Below are 27515 nucleotides of genomic sequence, written 5' to 3'. Positions count from 1 at the left end.
TTAACCCAAAGCAGTTCCCTAGTTTCCGGACCACTCCCAGATCCCCACTGGCAGGGACAAAGGAAACGGACATTTGCAGACTCGGCTGCGGCTTCTCTATGGATCTCGTACTGGTCGCTCAGGCCAGCAGCGCACCCCTCGTCGCTCAGCGACCACTTGCAGCGTGAGGACGCACAGCTCAGCCAGCCCGGGGCAGGCGGCGGGGCGACCCCGCGCTGCCCCGGGATCCCATGTCGCTGCTCCGGCGACAGGGGCGCGGCTCTCACGGTTTCTTACCCGTGAGCAGGATGTTGGGCCGCCGCATGTCTGGCGTCTCGCCGGCTGCTAGGACGAAAGCCGCAGACGAGTCACCTAGGAGACACGTGAGCACCGGTCCAGGGCCTTCCCTGGCCTCCTGGCGCGGCGCACCCTGAGGTCGTCAGCAGCTGCGCCGCCGCCGCCGCTTGTTCTGTTTGTTCGGCTCCCTTTGGCCCGGGTGCGGGGCAGGCGCTGTGCGGGCAGCTAAGTGCCGCGGAGCGTGGGAGGTCCCTGCGGCTGCAGAAGGCTGGGTCGGTTTCCCCTGCGTCGCTCTTCTCCGCTAAGGAGAGGCCTCGGCGGCTGCGCGCCCCAGTCCTGCCCGGTGCCTCCCCCTCCCCCTCGGCGGAAGCGGGTGGTCCGGCGGCCGAAGCGCGCTGTGCCCAGGTGTTTGTGCTGCAGGGTCCCGCGGTCGCTAGTGCCGGGCCCCGGGAGGGGGAGCTCGATCTCCGCCCGAGCCCTGCGGCGGGACCCGACTACAGGGGGAGAAGAAACAATTCTGTCAGCTCGCCCGCCCCAGCGCCCGTCTGGGTCCGTGACAGCAACGGGGAGGGGGCTCTGAGTTCACCGGGATTGGGCCCCTCGCCTGGTGCAGGCGGGGCCCCTGATTAGCCACGGATGGGCCCGTGTACGCTACAGCGACAAGCGAGTCAGGGGAGCTGGTATCGACAGCCAGACTGTGCCCGGACACTGTTCCAGCCAGTGCCAGGGAAAGCTTTACGCTGGGTGCCTCTGTAACCGGGTCACTGCCCTTGGGCAAGGTAGGGCATAACCCAGTTACAGGGTTGCAACCCAGTCCCGCCCACACTACAGCTGGGTTGTAACCGCCCTCGCCCTCCCCCGTCTCCTTTGTAGAGCAGATAGGATGTATTTTTAACCTTGTATTTGCATATACATTTATTTAAATATCACTTAGTAATTCACATAGCTTCAGTTAGAAGACTAGTTAATCTTCAATGGCTACAAATGGTTTAGATTCTTTTCATCAAGAAGGAAAGGATTATTCTTAAGGTCTGTTCCACCACCTTTCAGTTTCAGGTCACTTTCTTTAACGTGGTCATACACTGCGGATGGGAATGATAAAGGTTGATGATGTCAAAAAATTCTTCTAGAAGAAAGATAGTGCCAACTAAAGTAGGTGATTGATAATTAAAAATATTTTTTAAATAAATTGTTTTGGATTATGTGTGTAAATTGGAGCTTTAATCTTGCTACAGCACAAGCACATCTTGGTACAAGTGTGTGTAATTAAATATAATTTTATGATATAGCAATAAGCCATTTCTACCCTTATATATTAATTAGAAACTTAAATGAAGGCGAAAGTGCAAATAATCTTTTGCCTTTTTTCCTATGTTCCTTGTTTTTATGCTGAGTGTAATTACAGTGTTCTCTTGGAATGGTTTAATTTGTTTTTCATACTATATGACAGTTTGTGTTAAATCTGAGGTCAGTTTAAGTACTGATTGCTTTGTATCATCTTTTTTATACCTGAATATTGCTTTTGCCATCATTGTGGCTTAAAGTGAGCCATTTAAAGGAAACCAATTTGAAAGCTATCCTTAAAAATAATAATTAATAATAATAATTTAAAGTACTTCCAAGTACTGCAAGTGCTCCTTAATCTCTGTGCCAGTATTTGTTATCCAGTCACATTTTCCTATACAAAAAGGTTTTTTCCTCTCACTGATGCAGAGTGAAAAATCCATATGAATCAAAGAGATTACTGACTATTAATTCACACAATGCTGTCGAGTGCACAAATTTATCTGGGAAAAAAAAAACAGTTCTGGTAATCTTAGATGTTACTTGTGTGATTAAAAACTACTTGAAGCTTAAAATCAAGTCTGATTTTCTTTTTCCAGTTGATGGTACCCCTTTCACTCAGTGGAACATTTTTAAGCCCTCTGCAAATATGTGTTGGTTTTGTAAAAAGTGTGCAGAGTACTGAGTATGCACGAACCCTCTTGATGGGGATAATATTGATTTAATTAATTCTTATTAGGTTCTTTCAGGCAGGGCTCTGTGTATTGTGCAGCTATAGAACATGTGATGGATTCCACAGAATTGTTCTTTAGAATCTAAATTTTCATTTTAAAAAATGGTTCTAGCCCAGCGGTTGTGAAGATAACCTTGAAAATGTGGACAGAATGTAAACTGTGCAGTGTTGTCGTTGAGTGTACGTACAGTTTGAAAAAGAGCTCTGAGTTATATAAACTTCCCCACCTGTGTCAACGGGCTATTAAATCTAAAACCTAAAGATAAACATTTTAATGTTAGCTTTGTTAGCTATTTCATTACGGATCATCACTGTAGGAGAAACTTCTGGTAAATGTGCGTGACCCACAATCCAAAATCAGTTTCCATATCTCTCCCTTTATCGAAGCCCAACTGTTTTCTACTGAGCTGCCAAAACCTGTTTCTGCTGCGCATGCGCGCACACACACGCACACACTTAAATTTGTGCATTGTAAATACAAAAATGTGCAGCACATCAAACATTCAAAATATCGAGGCAATGTTAAATACATTGAATAATATAAAAATACTGAAGAGGCTATTGTGTTCTTTATTTCATTTTTAACTCATTCTAAACCTTGGCTTTTTACTTAATAAAGGAAGCTGCTCCAGAATTTCCAATGTGCTCCACAAGAGTGCGATGATACAATGTCCTTGCCACGGAATTTAGGTCAAGCTTCTTGTGGTGCATAAGAGGCTTTCATTGTAGAACTTTAGTTAGTGGTGAGCAAGCGAACATTTGTTTATAATTATCAGTACCTCCTAAGGACTTCTAAGAGCTTCTTTTCAAATATTAAAGGGACAAGTTGAATGAGATACTATCTTTTGGACCAACTTCTGTTAGTGAGAGACAAGCATTCAAGCTTACTCTTCAAATATGGCATTTCATTATATTTTCATAAGGGAAAATGATTGGTTGTTACTGAAAATATTCAAGATGTAAATTTATGTATTTGATAGATAATGCCAAGTTATTCAGAGTCAACTGCAGCTGAATATAGAGCAAAAAAGAAGTGAAAAACTGTCTGGCATTAACCTTCATAAATTTGTGTTTTGTCAGGTAACAGATTGGGTGGCATCTTCATTTGATGATTTCTTTGGGAATACAAATACTTCATCTAGTACCCTTCTTGTGAAGTCATCTGGGGAGGCTAATCAGCATCAGAAGAGAAAAGATCATTCCTCTGTGCCAGAAAGTAACAAGAATAAGGTTCTGGCCAGAATCAAGGGAAAGTCATCTTCAATTTGTGATCACTCTAAACAAAATCAAAGCCAGTCTCAAAATGAACCATGGGTGGATAAATACAAACCAGGAACACAGGTATGAGAAGTATTCTAAATGTTAGATGTGGTAAGGGACATAAAATCATTTTTGTGTAACTTATGAATTGTTCTATTTCTGCAAACTAGTCCTACCCAGAGTGCAGTTTCTAAATGTTAGATTGTCTTGCATCACTGTAAAATCTGAATTATTAGTTGACTGTGCCAACTATCTGTAGAGAAGACCTTGAACAAACTCAGGTTTTCACAGCTATTTATCCACAGAACTTGCATTTTTACTGATGCATTTCAAATATGTTAGTGTGTGTATTACCTATTACTCTCGAAATGAAGAACCTTGTGGTATGAACTACTGTGGAGTAGTAAATTAACATTCTTATGCTTTTAAAATAATCCACCTCTGAAATGGCTTTGTTGGTATGTATGTAAATAATAAACAACTGTACTTCAGGGATTGTTTCAGGGCTCATCTTTGATTCTTGGCATTTGGAAAACTGGTGGGGAATTGGAGTTAAAGGAGGGGATTTGTGATGGGTTACTTTCAATTGCTGTGCTTAGGATGTATTTAAATTGTTTAGGGTGGCTAGGTCATTCTCGTATGTAAGCACTGTGTTTGGCATTTTTAGCAACATAAGTACTATTCTTGAACTGTATCAATAAAAGTTAATAAATCAGAGCTTATATGTATTTCTTATATCCTCTCTCATCATTCTAGAATGAGCTTGCTGTACATAAGAAGAAGATTGAAGAAGTTGAAAGCTGGTTAAAAGCTCAAATATTTCAAAGGGAGCCAAAGCAGGTAGTCCATAAATTTTCTTTTTTAAATTTATTTTATTTAATTAAGTTGTAAGAAGTTAAACTTGCAAGTAATCATACAAATGACACGACAGACCTTTTATAGCTTATATAGACTCCACGTCACTGAAATAGAATGAATTATGTGGGGTTCATGGGATTCATTTGGATAAACAGGATGTGTCTTAATGCACAGCTGAAGACAAATCCAAAATTGGCTTAATGGGGTTTGAAGTAAGAGAGAGCCTCTGTATTTTGTTTGGGAGACACTGTGTTTATACATTTAAAGAAAAAATGGACCCATGTGACAGATCACTGCGATCTGAAGGAGCTCATTGTGAGACAAGCATGACACCACAAACAATAAGAAAAGGAGTACTTGTGGCATGTTAGAGACTAACCAATTTATTTGAGCATAAGCTTTCGTGAGCTACAAGCTCACTTAATTGGATGCATACTGTGGAAACTGCAGAAGACATTATATATACAGAGACCATGAAACAATACCTCCTCCCACCCCACTCTCCTGCTGGTGATAGCTTATCTAAAGTGATCACTCTCCTTACAATGTGTATGATAATCAAGTTGGGCCATTTCCAGCACAAATCCAGGTTTTCTCACCCTCCCCCCCCCACACACACACAAACTCACTCTCCTGCTGGTAATAGCCCATCCAAAGTGACCACTCTCTTTACAATGGTTTCAGAGTAACAGCCCTGTTAGTCTGTATTCGCAAAAAGAAAAGGAGTACTTGTGGCACCTTAGAGACTAACCAGTTTATTTGAGCATAAGCTTTCATGAGCTACAGCTCACTTGTGTAGCTCACGAAAGCTTACGCTCAAATAAATTGGTTAGTCTCTAAGGTGCCACAAGTACTCCTTTTCTCTTTACAATGTGTATGATGATCAAAGTGGGCCATTTCCAGCACAAATCCAGGTTTTCTCGCTCCCCCCCCCCCCCCCCCCAAAACACACACACACACAAACTCACTCTCCTGCTGGTAATAGCTCATCCAAACTGACCACTCTCCTTACAATGTGTATGATAATCAAGGTGGGCCATTTCCAGCATAAATCCAAGTTTAACCAGAACGTCTGAGGAGGGTGGGGGGGTAGGAAAAAACAAGGGGAAATAGGCTACCACAAACAATGACACTCATTTGAAAATATAACTTCTATTTTAAACTGCTGTGTACAGATGCTCAGAAATGCTTGTCTTGTTGAAAACTGAATATCTTGGAAGTTTAATATAATGCACAAGGTAGTTCGGATTCTATTTTAATATTGAAAGGACTGTGTTCACATTTTAATATCATATAAAATTATTCTAACAATGTAGGCGAGAGCTTTACTTTTCAAACTTACTTATTCTTATATCCCTTCAGAGTCTGTATCCGTAGGAGAAACAAGAACTGGATTCTATTTCTCCTTCAACAGAATTATTTACTAACTTCTGGTCAGTTTACACCTGTACAATCCCATTAAAAGTAATGGGGTTGCACAGGTGTCATGGAAATCCTAATTTATTCTGCAGAACTTCTGTTGACAATATGTTAGTGTGCAGGAACTAAGCTTGAATTATATAATGGCAGATTGATTTTGTAGAACTGGTACTCGTACTTGTAAAAGGATGGCTTTTCTTCATAAACTGAAAACACTGATGAAGAATCATTGAGACACAATTAACATGTAACCCCAGATGTTGTTTCTGATCATTTTTCAGAAAAGAACCAAATTATAAATGTTCTACCGTTGCCTTAGAGGAAATCTCAAAATGAAATGTTTAATACTAAACTGGATGAGCCCTAGACACAGATACAGCAGGGGAACAATTTGACATGGTCAAAGGGATGGTCTCTAGAGAACCTGAAAAAGGCCCTATCCTGTTTTCTTTGTACACCCAACATTCCCATTGAAGCCAAAAGGGAGTTTTGGTAGTTCATGGAATGGAGGACTGGGCCTCTACTAGGTCATTTTCTATTGCATTTTTAAGATTTTTCTGTGAAGGCCCATTTTAAAGCAGGACTGGTGTGCAGCATCCTATTGCGGGGGTCTCAAATTGTATCTCTTATTAGCAAAATAGTATTGCGAACAATGGGTGTTATAATGTAGATTATAATTTTATTTTTCAGAATTATTTCACATTTTATCTATGGTGAAGTGCTACAAGGGATATGAACTTTCAGATTCCGTAACTATGGGCCATTTTGCTCAGTGTTTTAAAATGGCAAGTCCACACCTCTTTTCTTACCATCACAATCCAGAGAAAAATACATAGAATATATTTATGATAAATTGTCATTTCTCCTCTGTCCACTAATTATGTAGCTTTGTATATTCACCAAGTGTGAGTCAGATCATTGAGAGATAACAGGCACATGCATACAAATAGTTACTGATAGTCTTCACAAGGTGGAAACTGAGTGCCTGAGTCTCCAGTTCACTAGATCAGTGCTGTACCAATATATTATTAGAACATTAACTTGACAAAAATATTTTTAACACTGAAAATAGGACTATAAAATTTGTCATATCAGACCAGACCAGTGGTTCAACTAGTCTGGTAATCTGCCTTTGCCAGTTATAAATACTTTAGATCAGTGGTCTCCAAAGTGGGGTGCGCGCACCTTAAGGGGTACGCCAGACGATCCCATGGGGTGCGCGGCAGGAGGAGCACTGCTGGATGGCACTCTGCCGTTTTTTTTCCTTCGGCGGCAGCTCTGCACACCTGCAGCAGGTCTTCCCTTCCGGCGGCACGCCTGCAGCAGGTCTTTCCTCCTTCTTTATATACACACAGAGAATATGAAACAATACCTCCTCCCACCCTAGGAGGAGGTATTGTTTCATATTCTCTGTGTGTATATAAAGTCTGCTGCAGTTTCCACGGTATGCATCCGATGAGGTGAGCTGTAGCTCACGAAAGCTCATGCTCAAATAAATTGGTTAGTCTCTAAGGTGCCACAAGTACTCCTTTTCTTTTTACATCTAAACAGTAACAAAACATTTATATGCATTTGATGAAGATATTTACAAATGGGCTAAACCCCGCATGTTTAGACCCATATTGGTTGGCTCCAATAGGGGGAAGCAGGTATTAGCAATGAACTCTTAAAGAGTTTACTTTTTATACTCTCTAACAAACGAGTGATGTCATTGCCAATTACTGACTTCAGCTAAAAACCAACTGGAGATCGTTCACCCTTATTTCCAGTATTAATCCGGGTAAGATATAGAATCTCCTTTTTCCCTCAAGGCCTTTCCTCCCCATCTTCTGGGTGTGAAACAGTTTTTCTATTGCACCTGGGATTATGTGGGCTTTAACACTGGTGTGAGAGTTGGGTAAGGGCCATGTTGGCTCATTTTAAAACACATTCTCTTTCTGTGATTTTAAAATCATCTGCAGTCACCCTTGGCGGTCAGAGGCCTTCTTTTTAGAAATTTCCCCTTAGCTCATTAGTTATTTGTTGAACCAGAGACGTCCTCCCTATTTTATTCCTTCTGGCCTGATTGCTTCTTTATTTTCAAGACATTCCTTCTACTTGCTAGTCAGGGTCTTTCTTTACAATACACACATTTCCTTAACCAAACTTAAGTTAACTTTAATTCTATACTTCGCCTACATAAGGTAAAACAATTTAAAATTGGTGTGTTGGGTTGGGTTTTTTGTCATTCGTGTTAGAACCTTTACTGACGTGGCCAGATCTACTTAGGCTCTGCATTGGGATCCTTTAGCATCCCTGGTGTACCCATGAGGAGTCCTTTTGACTTTGAGAGTGGATCTCCATGTAGAATTGAGGCTTAAATATTGCATGCAGTGTGTATAAAACTAACCTTTTCCCATTTTAAAAATCAGGTTTTTAATAAAGCAGTGATACAATACTTCAAAAGAATAGAAACCTTAACCCAACATTTCTCCTCTGTCACATTTGAGTCTTGGCTTATAGTGCTCTTTTTGTTACAGGGTGGCTCTGTTTTAGTGTTAACTGGACCCCCCGGTTGTGGAAAGTCTGTAACTATACAAATATTAGCTAAGGAACTTCATGTTCAGGTGCAAGAATGGACCAATCCAATATCTCTAGACTTTAGGAAAGAAGACTTCAAGGATGCTTTTAACTATGGTAATTTCCCCCCAATTATTTTTATAGTTTCTTAACTGTAAAAATTTTTAACACCTCAGAACCATTAAATAAGGAATAACTTTACATTTCTTTCTGAGAGATTTCATGCTAAAAAACATGCTTGGCAAAAAGATTGTTTTATATATTTGTTTGATGTGCAACGTCAAATTAAGGCCAAAATGCAACGTTCTGTTTTTTAGTTTTTGTTTGAAATGTGATTTTTATTTTTATTTTTTTTTAAAAGGTCTGTTCAGCTGGTGGGTGAAATTCACTTCCGTATGGAGGGCCTGTATAATGTCCTTAGCACCATGTAAGCCCTCTAAGTGAGGGCATGGCTACACTTGCAGATGTAGAGCGCTTTGAGTTAAACCAGCCTTTGTAGAGCGCAGTAGGGAAAGTGCTGCAATCTGTCCACACTGACAGCTACAAGCGCACTGGCGTGGCCACATTAGCAGCTCTTGCAGTGGCCACAGAGAGCAGTGCATGTGGTAGCTATCCCAGCATGCAAGTGGCTGCAATATGCTTTTCAAATGGGAGGGGTGGGGTGGAGTGTGACAGGGAGTGTGTTGTGTGTATGTGGGGGGAGAGAGAGTGGGGTTTGGGGGGGCTGAGAGCATGTCAGCATGCTGTCTTGTAAGTTCAGACAGCAGCAAACCCCACCTCCCCTCTCTCTCTCACAGCATTCCACAGTAATGGTTGCTTTGTCTCAGAGCAGATAAGCATGCCGGCTGTCAGAAACGGAGCTTTCAAAGGGCATATCCGCATTCCTACAGCGAGCTTAAAACAATGAGAAGAGTGGCCACTTAAGGGGATTATGGGACATTTCCGGAGGCTGATCAGAGTGCAGTAATGCAACACCTCGTTCACGCTGACGCCTGGGCATTTCAGCCAGTACGCAACAAGCGTTAATCTTCTTGCCGAGGTGGAGTACCAGGAGCGCTCTAGCCGTGGAGTCAGAGCGCTCTATGTGCCTTGCCAGTGTGGACGGGTAGTGAGCTAGGGCATCTGGTGCTGCCTTAGTGCACTCTAACTCGCAAGTGTAGCCAAGCCCTGAGACTTAAATGTATCAGAGGGCCTTTGGCAGACCCATTGCACTGGAGTCAACTTTATTCTTTAAAAAGAGATTTGGCATATATTTGACAGTAGACTGTTAAATAGTCATTAACAGAAAATATCAAGGGGATATGATGGCTCTTGTATGAATATTTGATATAATATGGTAAAAAAAATTTCATGCATTTTCCTTTTCCAGAATCAAGTTTTCAGATGCTTCCCAGTCAGGCCCAGACTACTCTCTTTCAAGACTTTCTGTTAAGAGCAAATAAGTATAACAAACTTCAGATGCTAGGGGAATCCACAGAGGCAGCTGATAAACTTATTCTCATTGAAGTAAGTAAAAACTCTTGAAATTATTTACTTGTATTACCATAGCACCTAGAGGCCCTCATGATGGACCAGGATCTCCTTGTGCTAGGTGCTAGAGGACAAACAAAGGACAAAAAAAGACACTCCCTTACCCCAGAGAGTTTACGTTCTAAGTATAGGACAGGAGATAAAAGATAATTCAATACAGACAGTACAAAGAAACACTGAAACAGCATTGGTCAGGGTGAAAGGTTGTGGTCCCAGCACAATTAGTATCCTAACCATTGTCATGTTTTTGTAGATATCGCAGCAGAGAGGATGAAGGAGGATAATGAGGGAGCTTTGTGGATGTTTATGGGAGCTTCTCCCGAGCACGAGGGGCAGCACAGGAGGAAGCACAAAGCTGCTTGTTTGAAAATTTAACAAAGGGTGATGGAGGCTGACATCACTGGCCAATTGAAGGCAGGAGTCAACGTGTTGACAGTGAATATGAGATGATATGTAGGATAGGGATAGGCTATCAGAGCCTTGAAAATAAAGACAAGTAGCTTATCTTTGATACAATAGAGAGAAAGGAGCTAGTGGAGGGATATAAAGAGAGAGGAGACATGGTCAAAGCCGCAAGATAGGAAAATGATCTTTGCCGCAGCGTTCTGAATGGATATGAGTGGGGCAAAATTGTATTTGTGAAGGTCAATATAAAATATATTGCAGTAATCAAGTTAGGAGATGAGCATCTGGATGACAGTTTTAGCTATATGGGTGGACATGATAGGTTATGATGAGATTATAGGCCAGAGTGACAGGCAAAATGGTGGTGTTGTCCGCAGTAATTGAGAAAGAAGGTAGCAGAGAGGACTTTGGGGAGGGGAAGATTAAAGAGTTCTATTTTAGATATGTTGATCTTGAAGTTGATGGGTAAACATCTGTAAGGAGATGTTAGAGAGACAGGCTGAGATTTTAGTTAGGGCAGAGAGGTAAAACTGACTGGTAAGCCTAGAGAAAGAGTTCAGTTGAATTTGTGTTCGCAATGAGATTATCAAGAGAAAAGGTGTACAGGGAAGAGACCGGGACCAAGGACAGATGTGTATGGAACCCCCACAGAAATCTAGAGGGATAGAGCCAGAGGGGAGAGAGGTTAAGGAGAAAAGTAAGGGGGGGATGAGAGTGGATGGTGTAAGGGAGATCAGCAAATGGAATGGGGCAAATTGAGGGGTTAGAGGAGGAAAGTAGACAACTAACTTCTGGTCATAGGAGGGAAAGGAAAGATACGATGAAGGGATGGAGAAAGTTACTTCATATTTACCAGTTTCCTCTTGGAAGAAATTGAGATCCCATGCAGAGAAAAGTGGAGGTATGAGGAGGCGTGGGTTTGAGGAGCGGGTCAAAGGTGGCAAAAGGGTGCTATTGAAAGCTGAGATTCATGATCATTTATGTGAACATGATATTAAATGGATACTATGTTTCCAAAGGGTTTTGTATCGCAGACCAGAGTTCTGCAGTCTTCCTTGAAGCTGTATAAGTGGCTTTAGTTATACCCATGTGAGTTGATTGGAAGGCAGAAATTGCTTTAACCTCTGGCCATAGAAGGGAGTGAGTGTGCTACCAAGGGATAGCTCAAGACAATGTTGAAGAGCAGCACTCACACTCGGTTCCCATATATAACTTTAAAGGTAGCCTGAAAAGTGAAATTATTTGTGGTTGTACCCTCTTTTTGCTGTTTTGTGATGTATAAAGAGAGCCTGAAAGATTTGTTTTTTAAAATGCTTTAATTCTGCTTGGTTTTCTCCTTAGAAATATCAAGGATGTAAAGTCTAGTCTTCCTTGTTTTGTTGTGGGACGTTCTTGGAGGGCTAAGACATGTGAGTGTGGATCTTTCACTGTCCTCACTAGAAGGGGCCAGGAGAATAGTCTTTTCTTCCAATTATTTGTTCAACCATTTTTGTTTAACACCTATTTTAATCCATTTTAAACAATCTGAATGAAAATCACCCCTTGTCAATCATGTTTCTCTGGAATGATCATTCTGAGCTCATAAGTCTCCTAGTTCTCTAGTTCTCCAGTTCTCCATAATCTCCAGGATAAACAAAGTAGACAGAATTTGAATTCCTAATTTAAAAAAAAAAAAACCAAGAAAACATTTTTTTGGAAAGCAGGGAAATTTTCAGGCCTCTTAATCCATAATAGTGGTTCTGTGTCCTTTTTCTTCTGCTGCTCTGTTCCTATATTAAGTTTATTTGAAAAATTATTTAACTAGACATTTACGCAGCTTATCTGACCACATGTTGAATTTTGCTTGAAGCCAGTGTGGATTGGAGAAAAACTCTGTTTTCATAGAGGGCTTTAACTTTCAGTCCACTAGCAGAGAACAGATACACTTGAATTACAATACTTCATTTGTTTTCAATAGGATATGCCTAACCAGTTTTATCGTGACCGTGACAGTTTACACGAAATTCTGAGGTGAGTTGTAAGTAATCTGCTTATGGGCTAAAATCGTTAACAACTGCCAGTAAACCAGAGTTTGTGACCCTTGTTATGCTTATTTTGTGTTTTAGGAGGTTTGTGCGGACAAGTAGATGTCCCCTTGTATTTATAATCTCAGACAGTCTGAGTGGAGATAGCAACCAAAAGTTATTATTTCCAAAGGAAATTCAGGAAGAACTGTGTATATCTAGTATTAGGTAAGAGATTATTCACTGCATAAAATTGACCAGAAGGTTAAGTATAGAAGCAATAGTTTAATGAAAATTTTTTCTTATTGAATTTGATAGTTTTAACCCTGTGGCTCCAACAATGATGATGAAAGTTCTTAATCGAATAGCTACAGCAGAAGCAAGTATGGTAAGGCATCAACTGCTTGACTTCCACATGGTGCTAGGATCACAGCAAAACATTGCAGGCTGTTAAATCTAGAATATTAGTTTTTGATCATGTTGTGGTTTCAGCCCTGTTTTCTTGTAATCCGGGGATCAAGCTTTCAGAAGTGGCTTGTTTGCCAAAAGTAGTGACTCTGGATTCGTAGAGAGGGGTCTGGTCTAATTCCTGAGGTGACTTTTGAAAATTCTTCTGTATGCTACAAAAAGCACCTGCTAAAGCATATGAAGCAAATTATTTTCACAGTGGTGATATTGCAGATGGACTCCACGCTGGCAGTAATAGTAGGCCATGGGTATTGTGGTAAACCCAGAACAAACAGCTACAAAAGAGGGGTAGTAATTAGTCCCAGGGGATTAAAAGGCCCCTCCCTATCCACTGAAGAGAGAGAGAACCAAGGGGCAATAAGGTTCAGCTGGAAAAGGGGTTGCTAGGGAACCAATTAAGTTCAGCTGACTCCAACTACTTGGGACCTTTTTAAACCCTCCCCTGGGTGGTAGGAGGGGGGGAGTAGGGAAGTTGCCAGTAGGCTGTTTGCAGCAAGATACCAGACCTTCCTAGTAGGGAGGCTGCACTTGCTCCCCAAAAGGGAAGGAAAACAAGCACAAGGGACTGACTGAGGAGAGGAGTAGCAGGACCCTGTACCAACGATAAGGATTCGCCTTGCCACAAACCTGAGTCTCCAAGGCTAAAAAGGACTGAGCCTACTGAGACGAACAAGGTATTTTGCCACAGTATGCAGTAAAAATTTGAAAGTTGTTTTTGCAATTATTTTTGCTTTTATCTTTTAGAATGGAGAGAAATTTGCTGTCCCTGAGAAAACCTCTTTAGAATTGATTTGTAAAGGCTGTTCAGGTGATATTAGAAGTGCAATAAACAGTCTTCAGTTTTCGTCTTTGAAAGGTAAATATATAGAACTTAGCTAAAAAATATAGGATAGTATCTAACCAGTTCTGTGGTAGAGACTTTTATTTATTTATTTATTTTTTAAACCCAACTATGCCAACCTTGCAGAAAACCCTCTCCAGATGCACATTGCCGGCAATAGGAGGGAGGAATTATTTTAATACTGTGGTTGAGTGTCTTAGATGCCTTACCTTAATATTAGCATAAGAGCAAGAATTTTTCTTAATATTAGCCAACTAGACTTTGAGTTAATACACAGCTTTGGAGGAAAGGGGGTGGGGGTTAAGATTTTTAAATTATTATGCTCTTTCTTCTTCCTGACTCCTGATGTGTTTTCCTTTTGTTTGCTTTTACCAAGCAAAGCTTTCATTACACACTACTTAATCTGGAAACAGATGTTTGCCCACCCACAGAGCGCAGCTCCCAGTCACCCCCACACCCCAACAGTCCTGCTGAACTGGCCTGGGGAGGGAGATGGAGAGAGTAGCAAGCGATGAGGAGGGAAAGAGGAGCAGTGGGCAGGGCTTCGAAGGAAAGAGGCAGAGCAGGGGATGTGGCCTCAACAAAAGAGGCAGAGCAGGGTGCAGGAGAGGTTCTGTGTCTGGTTTTAACACACTAGAAAGTTGGCCACCCTACCTGCTCCCAGCTCGGAGGGTGATCAAATAATCCGTCAGCGTCCAGTCTTTTGTTGGCTGAGGGAGGGCAATACTAGGCCTGACTAAAGCTAAGGGTTTCCAAGTTTTATTTTAAATGTCATTTACTTAAAGGAGAGAACTTCCAGGAAGTAATGTACTACTTTCTACCACACAGATAACAACCCTTCAGTGACTTTACAGGAACTACAACTCCACATTCGACTCTTCATGGCATCCAGAATTCTGTAACAAATTATTGTAGCAGAAAACAGATCATGCCCATAAAATCGGAATAATAAAATTTGTGAACTAATAGTAATGGAGTTATTGATACATCTGGAAAAAAATAGACAAGGGACAGCAGATAGATAAATAGAAATCTGGCTCTCCTTTATTGTTTGACTATAGAATGTTCACCTGTCACCAAACTGAATCATCTATGTTACTCTTGAGTATTCGAGAATTTGAGTAAGGGGCCTTTTTTTTATGGTTCAGGTCACTGCAGAAGCAGTAGACTGTTGGAAGACACACCGCAAGGACAGAGTCAGTCAGTCTCTCTCTCCCCTTTCCCCATCCAGTTGGACTAGGATGTTGCATAGAAGATTCATATATATGATATATTGATAACTGAATGGAATGTAACTGACCCATCGCAAATATGATTCCTGTGACATGTTAATAAGGAGATAATGTCAAATAGCGTGTCTGGGAGGGATTTTGTACTTGTTCATATATATGAAAGCTTCTATAAAATAATTACCTAAAAAAGCAAGCTAGGTGACTTGGGCACATTTTTTCAAAACTTGAGTGAGTAAGTTTGAGTGCTTAGTTTTTGAGGGGGCTTTCATCTTGACACTGAAACAATTATTTTGTCACTTCGGTATTAGCCTATAGTATAAATGTGGAACAGGACAATGACTTAGGTGCATATGTACCATCAGAATAAATGAGCTTGGTACTTGTGTCCATTACTTATTAATAAATAGGAAACACATTAAAATCTGTGAAATAGAAGACTTATTTGTTTCAAGATGAAAATCAGTCTCTTAATGAATAAGAGGGCTAATATAGTTCTAAAAAGTGACGGTTCAGGGGCTCTCCCTTTTTAGTTCACTAATGTTAATACCTGCTTTATTCTAGTTGTTTTGTTGCTTTGATTGTTAGAGTACTCATCAGAGAACAACTTGTGGTCAAGGAAAAAAGGGAACTCTACATTAAAAAGTAATACAGAAGCATCCAGAACCAAGAAGAAAAAGAAAGCTAAGACCTTAGAAAACCAGGAGATACAAGCTATTGGTGGCAAAGATGCCTCCATCTTTCTTTTCCATGCTTTGGGGAAAATACTTTACTGCAAAAGTAAGAGGACTTTATTTACTTATTATTCATTGTCTAAATAAGAAACAATTAATGATCTGTAGATGGTCACTGGGTTTGCAAAACTATGTCTTAGAATTACCTGTAACTCAACTGTTAGTTTAATCATTAGTGGTAGTGTAAAGAGGTTAGCAGTTGCCAACAGCAATTTGTTTCTCATAGCTTGGACTGTCATTGGCTGTCCACATCCAATGTGTAAATAATGTACACTTCAGAAAAGCTTTACTATGTGAATATACTAAGATTATATGGTTATAATTCCATCCAGTGATTCAGATGTTGTCATAAGCCATGAGGGATAACTGCTGTGGAGCCTTCAGAACTCTGATGAGATAGTTGCCTTGTAATATAAAAACTACTTTTCTATGTGATATGAGATGTGGAGGTGTGCTCCTTGTAGCATCTCCATGTCCTCTTAATGCTGCCTATCTTTTCCTGCTCCTACTGAAGGATCCTGCTACCTTCAATCCACTGCTATTTCCCGAACTATTGCTATTGCTGCTACCTTTTCCTTCCCTTTTTAAGGATTACATTTGCTGGTTCTTCTCTGGGCTGTTACCCTTTTCCCTACCTCCTCGTTACTTTTTCTGCCTTACTACTATTGAGGCTTTTGCTTTCCATACCTGCAGGCTCACTCAAACTTACTTTTTTTTCTGATCTGTACACTTAATGATCTTTCCTTCGTTGCTACCCACTGCAGTTCCCTGCTGCCAGAGTAGCTTTCCTTTACTCTTGGTGGCTCCTCTTTAGCTTTCATGGGAGCAGCTTTGACACTTGCTCATCTCTTGGAGTAGTTTGTCTACTAACATGATAGATCGATTTGACATACCATTTTTAAAAAGCTATAATTTAGTTATTTATTTAACACTTTTATACTGGAGTACCTCCTAGAGATCTAGTTGGTCAGAGCCCGGTTCTGCTAGGTGCTGTACAGACAGAAAATCAAGTCCGTGTCCAAAGGGAATATTAGAAAATGGGGAGACCAGAAAATACTTTCTGCAAGTGGTTGATGACATCACAATTAACCCATAATGAGGGTTGTCAAGCTTTTAAAAAATAATTGCATAATTAATTGTGCTGTTAAACAACATGGTAATAGAATACCATTTATTTAAATATTTGTGGATGTTTTCTACATTTTCACATATATTGATTTCAGTTACAACACAGAATACAAACTATACAGTGCTCACTTTGTTTATTTTTGTTGCAAATATTTGCACTGTGAAAACAAGAGATGGTGTATTTCAATTCACTTAATACATGTCCTGTAGTGCAATCTCTTTATCATTAAAGTTGAATTTATAATGTAGAATTTTGTACAAAAAAAAACTGCACTCAAAAATAAAACATCAAACTTCAGAGCCTACAAGTCCACTCAGTCCTACTTCTTGTTCAGCCAGTTGCTCAGACAAACAAGTTGCAAGATATTTACTTGCCAGATGCGCTAACAATTCATATGTCCCTTCGTGCTTCAACCACCATTCCAGAGGAAATATGTCCATGCTGCTGATGGGTTCTGCTCGATAACTATCCAAAGCAGAGCAGACCGATGCGTGTTCATTTTCATCATCTGAGACAGATGCCACCAGCAGAAGGGTGATTTTCTTTTTTGATCTTTCGGGTTCTGTAGTTTGCACATCAGTGTGTTCTTTTTCTAAGACTTCCAAAAGCATGCTCCGCACCTCATCCCTCTCAGATTTTGGGCAGCACTTCAGATTCTTAAACCTTGGGTTGAGTGCTGTACCTATCTTTAGAAATTTCACTTTATCTTCTTTGCATTTTGTCAAAATCAACCTTCTGCTGGTGGCATCTGACTCAGATGATGAAAATGAACGTGCATCAGTCTGCTCTGATGTGGATCTGCTTTGGATCGTTATCGAGTAGAACCGCCCCTCGCAGCTCCCATTGGCCAGGAATGGGGAACCGCAGCCAATGGGAGCTTCGGGGGAGGTAGCCACAGGTGAGGGCAGCAGGTGGAGCCCTCTGCCCCCCCTTTCTGCAGGGGCCACAGGGATGTGGTGCTGGCTGCTTCCAGAAGCCGCACGGGGCCAGCACAGGCAGGCAGGGAGCCTGCCCTGGCCCCACTGTGCGCTGCTGCCACCCCGGAGCCAGTCCAAGTAAGCAGCACCGAGCCAGAGCCTGCACCCCAACCTCCTGCCCTGACCTCCCTGCTGCACCCTGCCTGAACCCCCTTCTGCACTCTGCATCCCCTCCTCCACCCCAGCTCCCTTCCCTGAGCCCTCTTGTACTCCCCACACCCCTCCTCTGCCCCAACCCCTTGCCCTGAGCCCCTTCCTGCACACTGCACCCCTGCCCAGCCCTACATTCATGGCTCCGCATGCAATTTCCCCACCCAGATGTGCCCCTTGGGCCAAAAAGTTTGTCCATCCCTGCTCTAGGCTTTTCCTAGCAATTAAGAACCAATGCAGTAACCAATAGGAAAATAAGACTTCATTCTCAGTATTCTAATAAGCTGATAATTGCATCTTATTATCATTATACATCTCTAGCATTACCCCCCACCCCTTCTTTCCCAGCATAAGTTTAAATATAAAATATAAGGCTTGATTTTATTCCTCATTTTTTTTATTAATGTTCAGTACAAACATAAAAACAATGCTATGTTTAATATTAAAGACTGTGGGACTATTTAAATTGCTTATAGGAGAACCTCTATCTGATTCAGAATTTCCTCGGTTACCTTCTCACCTATCTGAATATGACAGAGACACCTTACTTGTTCAACCTGAGGTAAAGGCCTTTGTTAATCATTTGATATCAATTAATAAGACTTACTGGTATTGATGCAATTTGATGGACTCAGCACTTTTGTCATTTAGTGTGTATATAATTATAAATAAAATATATGTATTTAATAACATTACATGACACTTCTCTTTGTGCAGAACATAGACTAATTTGTGTATTTTTATTTTTTTTTAATTAAATAGGATATTGTAGAAAAGTGTCACATGCCTGGGGACCTATTTAATTTATATCTTCACCAAAACTATGTAGATTTTTTCACTGATATAGACGATCTTGTGAGAGCCAGTGAATACTTGAGTACTGCTGACTTCCTCTGTAGTAACTGGAATGTAAGTTTGATTCATTTTCACTCTTAATTTTCATATCCTGCAGCCACATATCTGTGCATTCTTACTGATGTATAGTAAAATAAAATAACATAAGTTTTTACATTTTAGTTTATCTATAGCTATTCAAGTCTGTCTCCCGAGGGTGTAGGCATAATTGTTACTGTATCCTAAAATATGTGTACATGTTAACCAGCTGTACACATTTTTGGTATGCTTTGTAATAATATTTCCTACAACATACAATAGTGTGTACAAAATACTTGCCTGACGTGCTGTCCTTTTCGGTTTATGTTGAATGCATTTTAAAAATTGGTTCAGAGAATATGCCTTTCACTTGAAATAACTAAGCCTGTTCATGCTTTCATCCTTTAATGAGTGTTCCAAACATGGATGAGTAGCTGCAAATTTACAGGAATATTTACTCACCTTTATAGTCTTCCACAGTGACTCAGCAAATTTCACAATTTGCATAATATGTTTTGTTTTAGTCACGACCTACACTCAGAGAATACAGTGCATCTGTGGCCACAAGAGGTGTGATACATTCAAATACTGCTAGAGCTTTTGCCCATTGCCAAGGAGGAATGGGTTTTCGGCCTTTTCATAAACCCCAATGGTTCCTAATCAATAAAAAGGTAAATACTTCCCATTTAAGGTACTTTTGTTTAAATTTGGAAATGTAACTGCTGTGATTTGTAGTGTTGTTTATGAGACTATTCATGTTAGAAACAGTATACTAAACAAATATAGAAGTGTATGCGAATACTTTTTTTTAATCAGTTTTCAGATGTGTTAGGGGGCTTATTCCTTCACCCACTTACTTCCCTAGTCCTTCTCACATGAACAGAGAGCAGCAACAATACCCAAAGTCCAAAGGTGCAAACAATTCGATGTTTATTGGGGTGAACTTCCAGCAAGCATGATTCTAGTTTCCTTCCTTAGTGTCCCCCTTCCCAGCTCTGAAACCACAGAGCCTTACACCTGTGTCCCTGTTCCCATTCCTGCCCTTAGCCAAACATGATTCCAATTTCTCCACCCCCATTCCCTGTTCCCATTTCCCCCACCCACACACCCACCCACTCACTTCCTGATTGACTGCAGACTATATAGTAAAACTTGAGTTCTGCTTAGCTATACCTTTACCAATCATTTTCCTGAAATTTAACTAACCAATCCTAACATATTATAACATGATTATGTAACCAATTATATTCCACCACCTTAATTAGTTTACACCCAGCAAAATTAATTATACAGCAGACAGAAACAATCACAGAACCAGACAGAGATTATACAGACAAACAATAGCAAAGTGGGAACTATAATGACAAAACAATACAGAAGTGTGGATTTCACATCCCAGCTATTGATAAGTGAGTTCTTGCCAGACAGGATGTTATCGAACTAAGTTTCCTTTTACATCTTCGAGGCCCTCCCTTTCTCTGGAGGCGATAGGAATACGCTCCTGTCCTGATAATGCCTAACAGCCCAATAGCACCTTTCAATGTGACTAGTTTGGAATGTGAGGATGTGACCGGTCACTTCCCAGCTTATGGCTGCCTCTGTTGCTTAGCCAAAGGCCTTAGCCTAAGAACAGGGCCTCAGAGTGTCACAGTAAGAGAAGGACCTTACACCAGCAGACAGTGATTTTGATTCTTTTATACCTCTATAACTAGCCAAGTGATAAGAATACACCTAAATTCTTAGAGTACAGGCCTTTACAGACAGGCCGGAATATCTATATCCTAACAATATGGACTTATTTTCTACTAATTAGAAAATAACTAGAGGTCCCAGAAAACAGCCTGTTTTCCACCCAAAATGAATATATTTCTGAGATCCTTGAAATTCAAATTCATACAGTACAAAATTAGTGCAAAAGAAATATAATGAAGTCTGTTGTAAATGAAATCAAACTCATGCCCCTTAAGCTGTCTTAGTCTGATTTGTAAGATGGACAATTTTTGATTCCCTTACTATTGCCTTGCCTTATGTGTTTGTGATAAACAGCTCAACTATAAGATTACAAGGCTCTTGAAAAAAATTTGTACTTCATTTAAAAGGTGCCTTATTCTGTCTGAAAAGTGTGAACGAGGCATCCTGTAATTCAGTTATAAGAATCCTCAGGAAACTTGCAAGAGAAACACAAGACAGATTTGAAGGAAATAAAATTAATAATGTTTTGGTTTTTTTTTTTTAATTAAACCTGGTTGCTTATCTTTTGTCTGAACCCTCACCCCTTAATGGCTGTTTGAAGAACAGTCCAGTAGGCTAGGGCAAGGCTTATTATGCTGTTTTGTATGATGTGGAATGTTCGGGTGAACATTCATTACTGTTTTTAACATATCGTGGTAACCTACATAATTATACTGACAAAATAACAAAGCTTTCAGGTAGTATGTTTTCTCACTTGTGGGTTTTGTTTTTGTTTTTTTCCCCCAACCTTTTACAGTATCAAGAAAACTGCCTTGCTGCAAAATCTCTGTTTTCAAGTTTCTGTTTATCACCTTTATGCCTTCAAACCCAGCTGTTGCCTTTTCTTGCCATGCTGACAAATCCAATGAGAAACCCAGGTAGTATAAACATAACTTTTTTGTTTTAAATTAAAAAATAAGTTTAAATTTCTATCCATAGTACATATGGAAGGTTCTTGTGAGCCAAAATCAGAACACAGTCTGCAGTGTTGCCTAGATAAGAAAACAGCACATTGTGGAATAAATAGGTATGTGTAAGACTTCCAGATCTATTTTTAGCAACATCATTTCAAGCCCACAATGCTTTATTGGCTTAATGTTACTTAAAAGATATTTTAAAAATATTATTTTACACCAAAAGAATTAAAACAAACCTTAATATACATGTGAGAGACAGTTTGTTTTCAGTGCACCATAAATACACATGGTGCTTTACATATACGCAAGACAATGACCCTGTGCTGAAAAGTCTCTAATTGAAGAGCCCAATCCTTCTCCTTGTTTGTATTCCTTCTGATTTCAAGCATTAGGGAGTAACATTTTGCAGGATAGGGTTCTATATGTCCCAATCTGTTTCACAATTTAGGTCCCACTCAAATACATAGTAATTACTTGGACTGTAAGCCATTTGGGAGACAGACCATCTTTTTGTATTGTTCATGCAAAGCCTGGCACAATGGGATCCTGATCCATGACTGGGGGTCCTCGGTGTTACGTATATCCATATATAATATATAAAGTGATAAATACTAAATTATTTTGGTTCTTCATAGTACTTGTCAATGTTCTACATTTTCTGAGCTATGTCAATTAAACATGGACCGATTTAACAGAAGATACTGAATTCTCTGTAAGAGAGGCCAATAAATACGTTTAACTAGGTTAAATCCTGCTGTCCCTTTTACTTCAGATATTTCTGGAAGACTCATATACCTCAGTCATTCACTTTAATTTAAAAAGTTGTATCACTGTGTAAAATAGTAATGTAGATACAGAACTGCCACCGGGATCACCATATAGCAACAAAATTTTATATTAGTTTGAGTCCAGTATACTTCCCTGTGTGAGTAAGGGGTTATAGATATATCCCAAATGTTCTTAAATGACAGGATATTTGGGTCTCTTTCTTGTGTTGAGGTAATGCACATAGCCATAAACAAGGTGACTCATTTGAACAGGAGTTCCTTGCTTTTGTATGGCATCTCCAGATTACGTATTGCTATTGAGGTTTTGTACTGCAACCTAATCCTTAATCCAGTTCACTTCATATGGCAGGGGTCGGCAACCTACGGCATGCATGCCAAAGGCGGCATGCGAGCTGATTTTTAGTGGCACTCTGCTGCCAGCTGGGGTCCTGGCCGTCGGCCCCGCTCATCCCGCTGCCGGCCTGGGTGGACGGAACCCCAGGCTGGCAGCGGGCTGAGCAGGGCCGGTGGCCGGGACCCCAGGTCAGCAGCCGGGACTCCAGACTGACAGCGGGATGAGTGGCTCAGCCTGCTGCCAGTCTGGGGGTCCGTCTGCCGGCTCCTGCCAGCTGGGGTCCTGGCTGCCGGTCTGGGGTTTCGTTGGGGGAGCCCTGTAAATGTAAAATTATTACTGGCACATGAAACCTTAAATTAATGAAGTCTTGGCATGCCACTTCTCAAAGGTTGCCAACCCCTGTCATATGGAAGACACTGTTAGTTTTTCCCAATGAGATATATATTTTGATTGCTTTCATTGCACCTCTGCATTCTTTGACAGTACTTCCATTTACTAGTGGATAAGCCAAAAGGCTGAAGGCAGAGTATCTTATCGAAGTGCAGAAATCTGATTATACTATAATAGGAAATCAGAGAGGGTCATGATATTGCTGTTTATAGTAGAAGTTTAGCTGCCCACTTTATTTGAGGTTTAGACAAAATAAGTTGTATCTTCAACAATTCCATTTTTTCATTTTCTGGCAGGTTTAGGAAATGTGTTTTTTCTTCCATTTGTATGGAGAGTATGGGAAATATGAGGCCACTCAGTTCAGGAAGTTGATGGCAATCTCAGTCATTTTATTTAGAATAAAATTATTTGTGACATATCACAAAGGTCATTGTTTGGACAACGGGATCCACTTATTAGATATTGAACTAGATACCTTTAAGCATACATAAACCTGAGATAAGGCCCTTCCAGTTTCAAGATGAATTCATCCTGAAGGCTATCTGAATTGGTTACTATAACATAATTACAGATGCATGCATAGGATGATAAATCCCAGCCAGTTTATTCATTGCTAGTCCCTAATTTGATAGGTGTATGGCATAATACATTGTAAAAATTCATAACAGTATAACTTTAACTACTATACCAAAAAATCTTGCAGACATTTACAAGATTAGTGAATTACATTTTTATTTTTCTTGTGTGCTTTATTTTATGTGCATTATGACCAGTCCAAGGTGACAGTGATTCTATCTTTATTCTCAGCTCAGATTGCCTTTATCCAGGATGTTGGAAGGCTTCCCTTGAAGAGACACTTTAGAGGGTAAACTTAAATCTTATTTGTGTTAGAAAAGTCCCATTCATGTTTATACATTGAAAATCAAAGATATTCTACAGTGCATCATCTTTCCTGCACAACATCTCCAAGATCAGCAAGGAAATACCTCTTCACACTGGCAAAACAGTCTCTCCAGCTCTCATCATCTCCTGCCTTGGCTACTGCAACCTCCTCCTCTCTGGCCTTGATGTCTACAACCTGCCACCACTCAAATTCATTCCAAATACTGCTGTTAAGATCATCTTGCTGGCTTGTCACTCTGACTATATCCTCTCCCCATTGGCTTCCTCTCTTCCACTGCATCAAATGCAACCTTGTGCTGTGCCTACTACCATGGGGACGTGACCTGGTTGAGGCTTGTGTGTTACTAAATGTTAAATGAGTACAAATTAACTTACGAAAGCCAAAAAGAAGAGTAAAAATTATTCTGTCCTTTTACTCCTCACATACTATGAGATCACCCCTGACATTTTGACACAGCGCTATATTAAGTGTAATATTAGATGAGCGAGAAAGATGATATAAAACAAAAACTATTCTTATCTTCTTTGAAACAGTTATACATTTATAAAATTATGATCTATTGAGAAAGTGATTTCAAAGTATTCCTATTACTTTGAAGTTAAAAACATTTTTTTAATCATGGAATTTTATACTATTGCTGTGTGAATATTTGGGAACTATTTTTGAATATAAAATAGGCATAAGTTAATTTATAGCAGGCTTATTATTTGTACTATATATGCAGTTATGAATTTCCATTGTCTGTGTTCTAAAAATCCTTGCATAAGGGAGACAAATTGATAGTCACAGGGACCAAAATCCTACTTATCCACAGAACATGTAGAGCTCAGACAGTGACACTGCAGCCTATCCCATACTTTGAGATCATTGGGCCTCAACTAAAGGACCTATTTCTGACAGTTAAGTTTCCATAACCTCTCAGTCCTTGATCTCTGAGACCAGCAGTTTTAAATGTGATGTGTTGGTGATTTTTTTTTGGTTTTGGGGGAATTTTTTTTGGTGATATGTGAACTTGATCACAAGAAACTGGAAAGAGATTATTAAATCACTTGACCTATCAAACTGTTGATCACTGAACAGATCAGATGGTTATGACTTTGACCCTCTACCTACTTTAACTGAATTTAAAATAGTGACTCTGAAGTGAAAGCGTCTATTCCCATGTTTCCCAAGAAATGTAATTTTAGAAATAAAAGCCATTTAACTTAAATAGATTACGGGAAAAGCACCCTTGCATTCCCACTGACTGATTAAAAATTGAGAAATGCACTAGTCTCACATTATTTTTTAGACTTCTCTATGGAATGTCTCTGTCTGAAGCAGACTTTTAAGAGTGTGATAATCCATTAATACCTGCATTATTGGGTATTGCTGTAGTATTTTGAGACGGGTTTCACCTGCAGGACCACTTCCTCTTGAGGGGAAGAAAAAATTTCAGGTTATAGCTCATTAAGTATTTTTGGAGATGGGGTAAGGGGAAAAACATTGGTTTACCATTTTAATGCCACTAAATACATTAATATATATTAGTAATGCTCTGTTAAGTATTGTTGGAGCCTTGTTGGTCTCAGGATATGAGAGATACAAAGTGAGTGAGGTAATACGTTTTATTGGACCAATTTCTGTTGGTGGGAGACAAACTTTTCGTCTCTTCCACCAACAGAAGTTGGTCCAATAAAAGAGATTGCCTCACCCACCTTGTATGTCCCATGAAATATATTGACACTGGTAAAGCATTTGGTACTGTCATGAAATTCTAACATAAGAACGGCCATACTGGGTCAGACCAAAGGTCTATCTAACCCAGTATCCTGTCTGCCAACAGTAGCCAATGCCAGGTGCTTCAGAGGGAATGAACAGAACAGATAATAAAGTGATCCATCCCATTTTGTCCATTCACAGCATCTGGCAAACAGAGGCTAGGGACACCATCCCTGCTCATCCTGGCTAATAGCCACTGATGGACCTATCCTCCATGAATTTATCTAGTTTTTTTTTAACTCCATTATAATCCTGGGTCTTCACAACATCCTCTGGCAAAACATTCCACAGATTGATGGTGTGTTGTGTGAAGAAATACTTCCTTTTATTTGTTTTAAATCTGCTGCCTATTAATTCCATGTGTTGACCCCTAATTCTTGTGTTATGAGAAGGTCCCAGTCTTAATCTCTCTTCATATGGAAGCTGTTCCATGCCCCTAATCATTTTTGTTGCCCTTTTCTGAACCTTTTCCAATTTCAATATCTCTTTTGAGATGGGGCGACCACATCTGCATGCAATATTCAACATTATTGAATACCATGGATTTATAGCGGGGCAATATGATATTGTCTGAACCTAAAAAGAAAACTAATTCATGTTGCCTAGGATAGGACCACTGTCATGGGTAAAGACTGTAAACAAAGAGTTAATATATATTAGTTTATCAGTTGGAAGTGTCTAGTGGGTTACTATGGGGATAAGCATTAGGACCAGTCCTGTCAACATTTTTAATTATCTGGAAGAGGTAAAAAAAATCATGTTTCACCAATTAATATCATCTCCAGTTTCCATTAAGGTGAACACCAATCATGACATTGTAGTAATACAAAGAGACCTAGATTAGAAACATGATCAGAAAAGCAAAATGAGAAATAGTAATCTTTTCCTTCCCCCTTTCTGATCTTTTATACTGTAATTCCGTAAGGGGCAGGGAACAATGCCATCTTCTGTGTTTGGAAAGTGTCTAGCACACTGTACGCACTTGTAGAAATAAATAATTCAACTTGTAACAGTTTACATTTTTAGGCAAAGTAATCCAACCACAAATGCGTCATGGCAGAGAAAAATCTAAAGCACTAAGGCTAAAAGAGACTTAAGGGGTGAAGCAGCAAATGTAGCAATGTGATATCCTTTAAAACCAGCTATTTGTAGTTTTGAGCTGCATACGCAAATGCAGCACTTAAAGAGCAAGGAGCAAGTACTCCTATACAGCTCTGCTGTAAGTGCGCTTGCAATGTTGTGTTTAGTTTTGGGGGGCAAATTTCTGTAACTGGAGGATGCACAAAGAAGAGCAATACAAATTATTAGAAGTACTGATTTAGAAAGGAGGAGAATGTATATTTTAGCTATGGTTATAACAATGCAAATATTTTGAAAGCTGTAAATACCAAAGAAGAAAAAGGATTATTTGGTGTGATAGATACATGGGTGACTTATTCCATTTCAACTTCCATGATCTTGTGAAAGAGAGTGCTTCATTTTATTTTTTCTCGTTACTGATGGTTATTATGATTTTGCAGGTTAAAGCTTGAAACTCTTACAGATAAAGATCTTGGTATGCCAGGCTTTGAAAATATTGATGAAGGGGACCTTTCTGCCACACAGCCTCTGGAGGTGCTAGTCCAGTTGGAGAAAAACCAAATAAATGAGACTGAGCCAGATGAATTTCCTCTTACTTCCAGCCAGGCTAGTGGAAGCGAACTACCAGGTAGTCAACCCCAGCCTATTACAGCACAAGCAATCATGGAGGAAGATGAATTAAAAATAGATGAATATGATAGCAACTGAGTGCAACAAAATGGCAGTGGCATTGGTCTAACATTGTTTAACGGAATTTTTTTTTACTTTGTGGTAAAAGTCTCTTCCTTAACTAGATTGTAACAAACAAATGATGTATTAAAGCGTGGACCAATTCTATAGTAATTCTACCTTAATATTCCTGTGACTATTCACATGAGAGTA

The 27515-nt window shown here is 39.9% G+C and overlaps 2 protein-coding genes across 11 annotated transcripts in view; one reads left to right on the top strand and one right to left on the bottom strand.

Annotated features, from left to right (window-relative positions):
- Positions 1–27515, bottom strand: part of AK6 (adenylate kinase 6) — a 35694-nt gene that overhangs the window by 5891 nt on the left and 2288 nt on the right. For 2 of the 5 annotated variants that reach the window (XM_073344345.1, XM_073344347.1), the window contains exon 1: positions 6–270. The exons of 1 other annotated variant lie outside the window; for it this stretch is intronic. Coding sequence is in view for 2 of the 4 variants with exons in the window: in XM_073344348.1 (XP_073200449.1) it covers positions 277–304 (28 nt within the window). In the remaining 2 variants the exon portion in view is untranslated. 2 more of the 5 variants (XM_073344348.1, XM_073344350.2) reach the window with 2 other exon arrangements.
- RAD17 (RAD17 checkpoint clamp loader component) lies at positions 127–27470 on the top strand. Of its 6 annotated transcripts, none has more exons than XM_073344336.2 (17): positions 127–681; positions 1327–1428; positions 3374–3634; positions 4310–4393; positions 8350–8506; positions 9759–9895; positions 12282–12334; positions 12430–12555; positions 12646–12715; positions 13540–13651; positions 15454–15645; positions 18353–18417; positions 18618–18764; positions 19253–19399; positions 21217–21337; positions 23696–23753; positions 27074–27470. In XM_073344336.2, the coding sequence occupies exons 2-17, from the start codon at positions 1384–1386 to the stop codon at positions 27339–27341; spliced, it is 2043 nt and encodes a 680-aa protein (XP_073200437.1). In that variant the 5' UTR covers positions 127–681; positions 1327–1383; the 3' UTR covers positions 27342–27470. The 6 variants fall into 6 exon arrangements, with proteins under 6 accessions (XP_073200437.1, XP_073200438.1, XP_073200436.1 ...); XM_073344337.2 differs by having other exon boundaries at positions 18332–18417; positions 23701–23753; positions 27074–27163; XM_073344335.2 differs by having other exon boundaries at positions 130–548; positions 18332–18417.

The sequence above is a fragment of the Lepidochelys kempii genome, chromosome 5 (genome assembly GCF_965140285.1).
Source record: "Lepidochelys kempii isolate rLepKem1 chromosome 5, rLepKem1.hap1, whole genome shotgun sequence".
Classification (NCBI taxonomy): Eukaryota; Metazoa; Chordata; order Testudines; family Cheloniidae; genus Lepidochelys; species Lepidochelys kempii.
The sequence above is the reverse complement of the archived record's forward strand: the minus strand, read 5'-3'. Positions and strand labels throughout refer to the sequence as shown.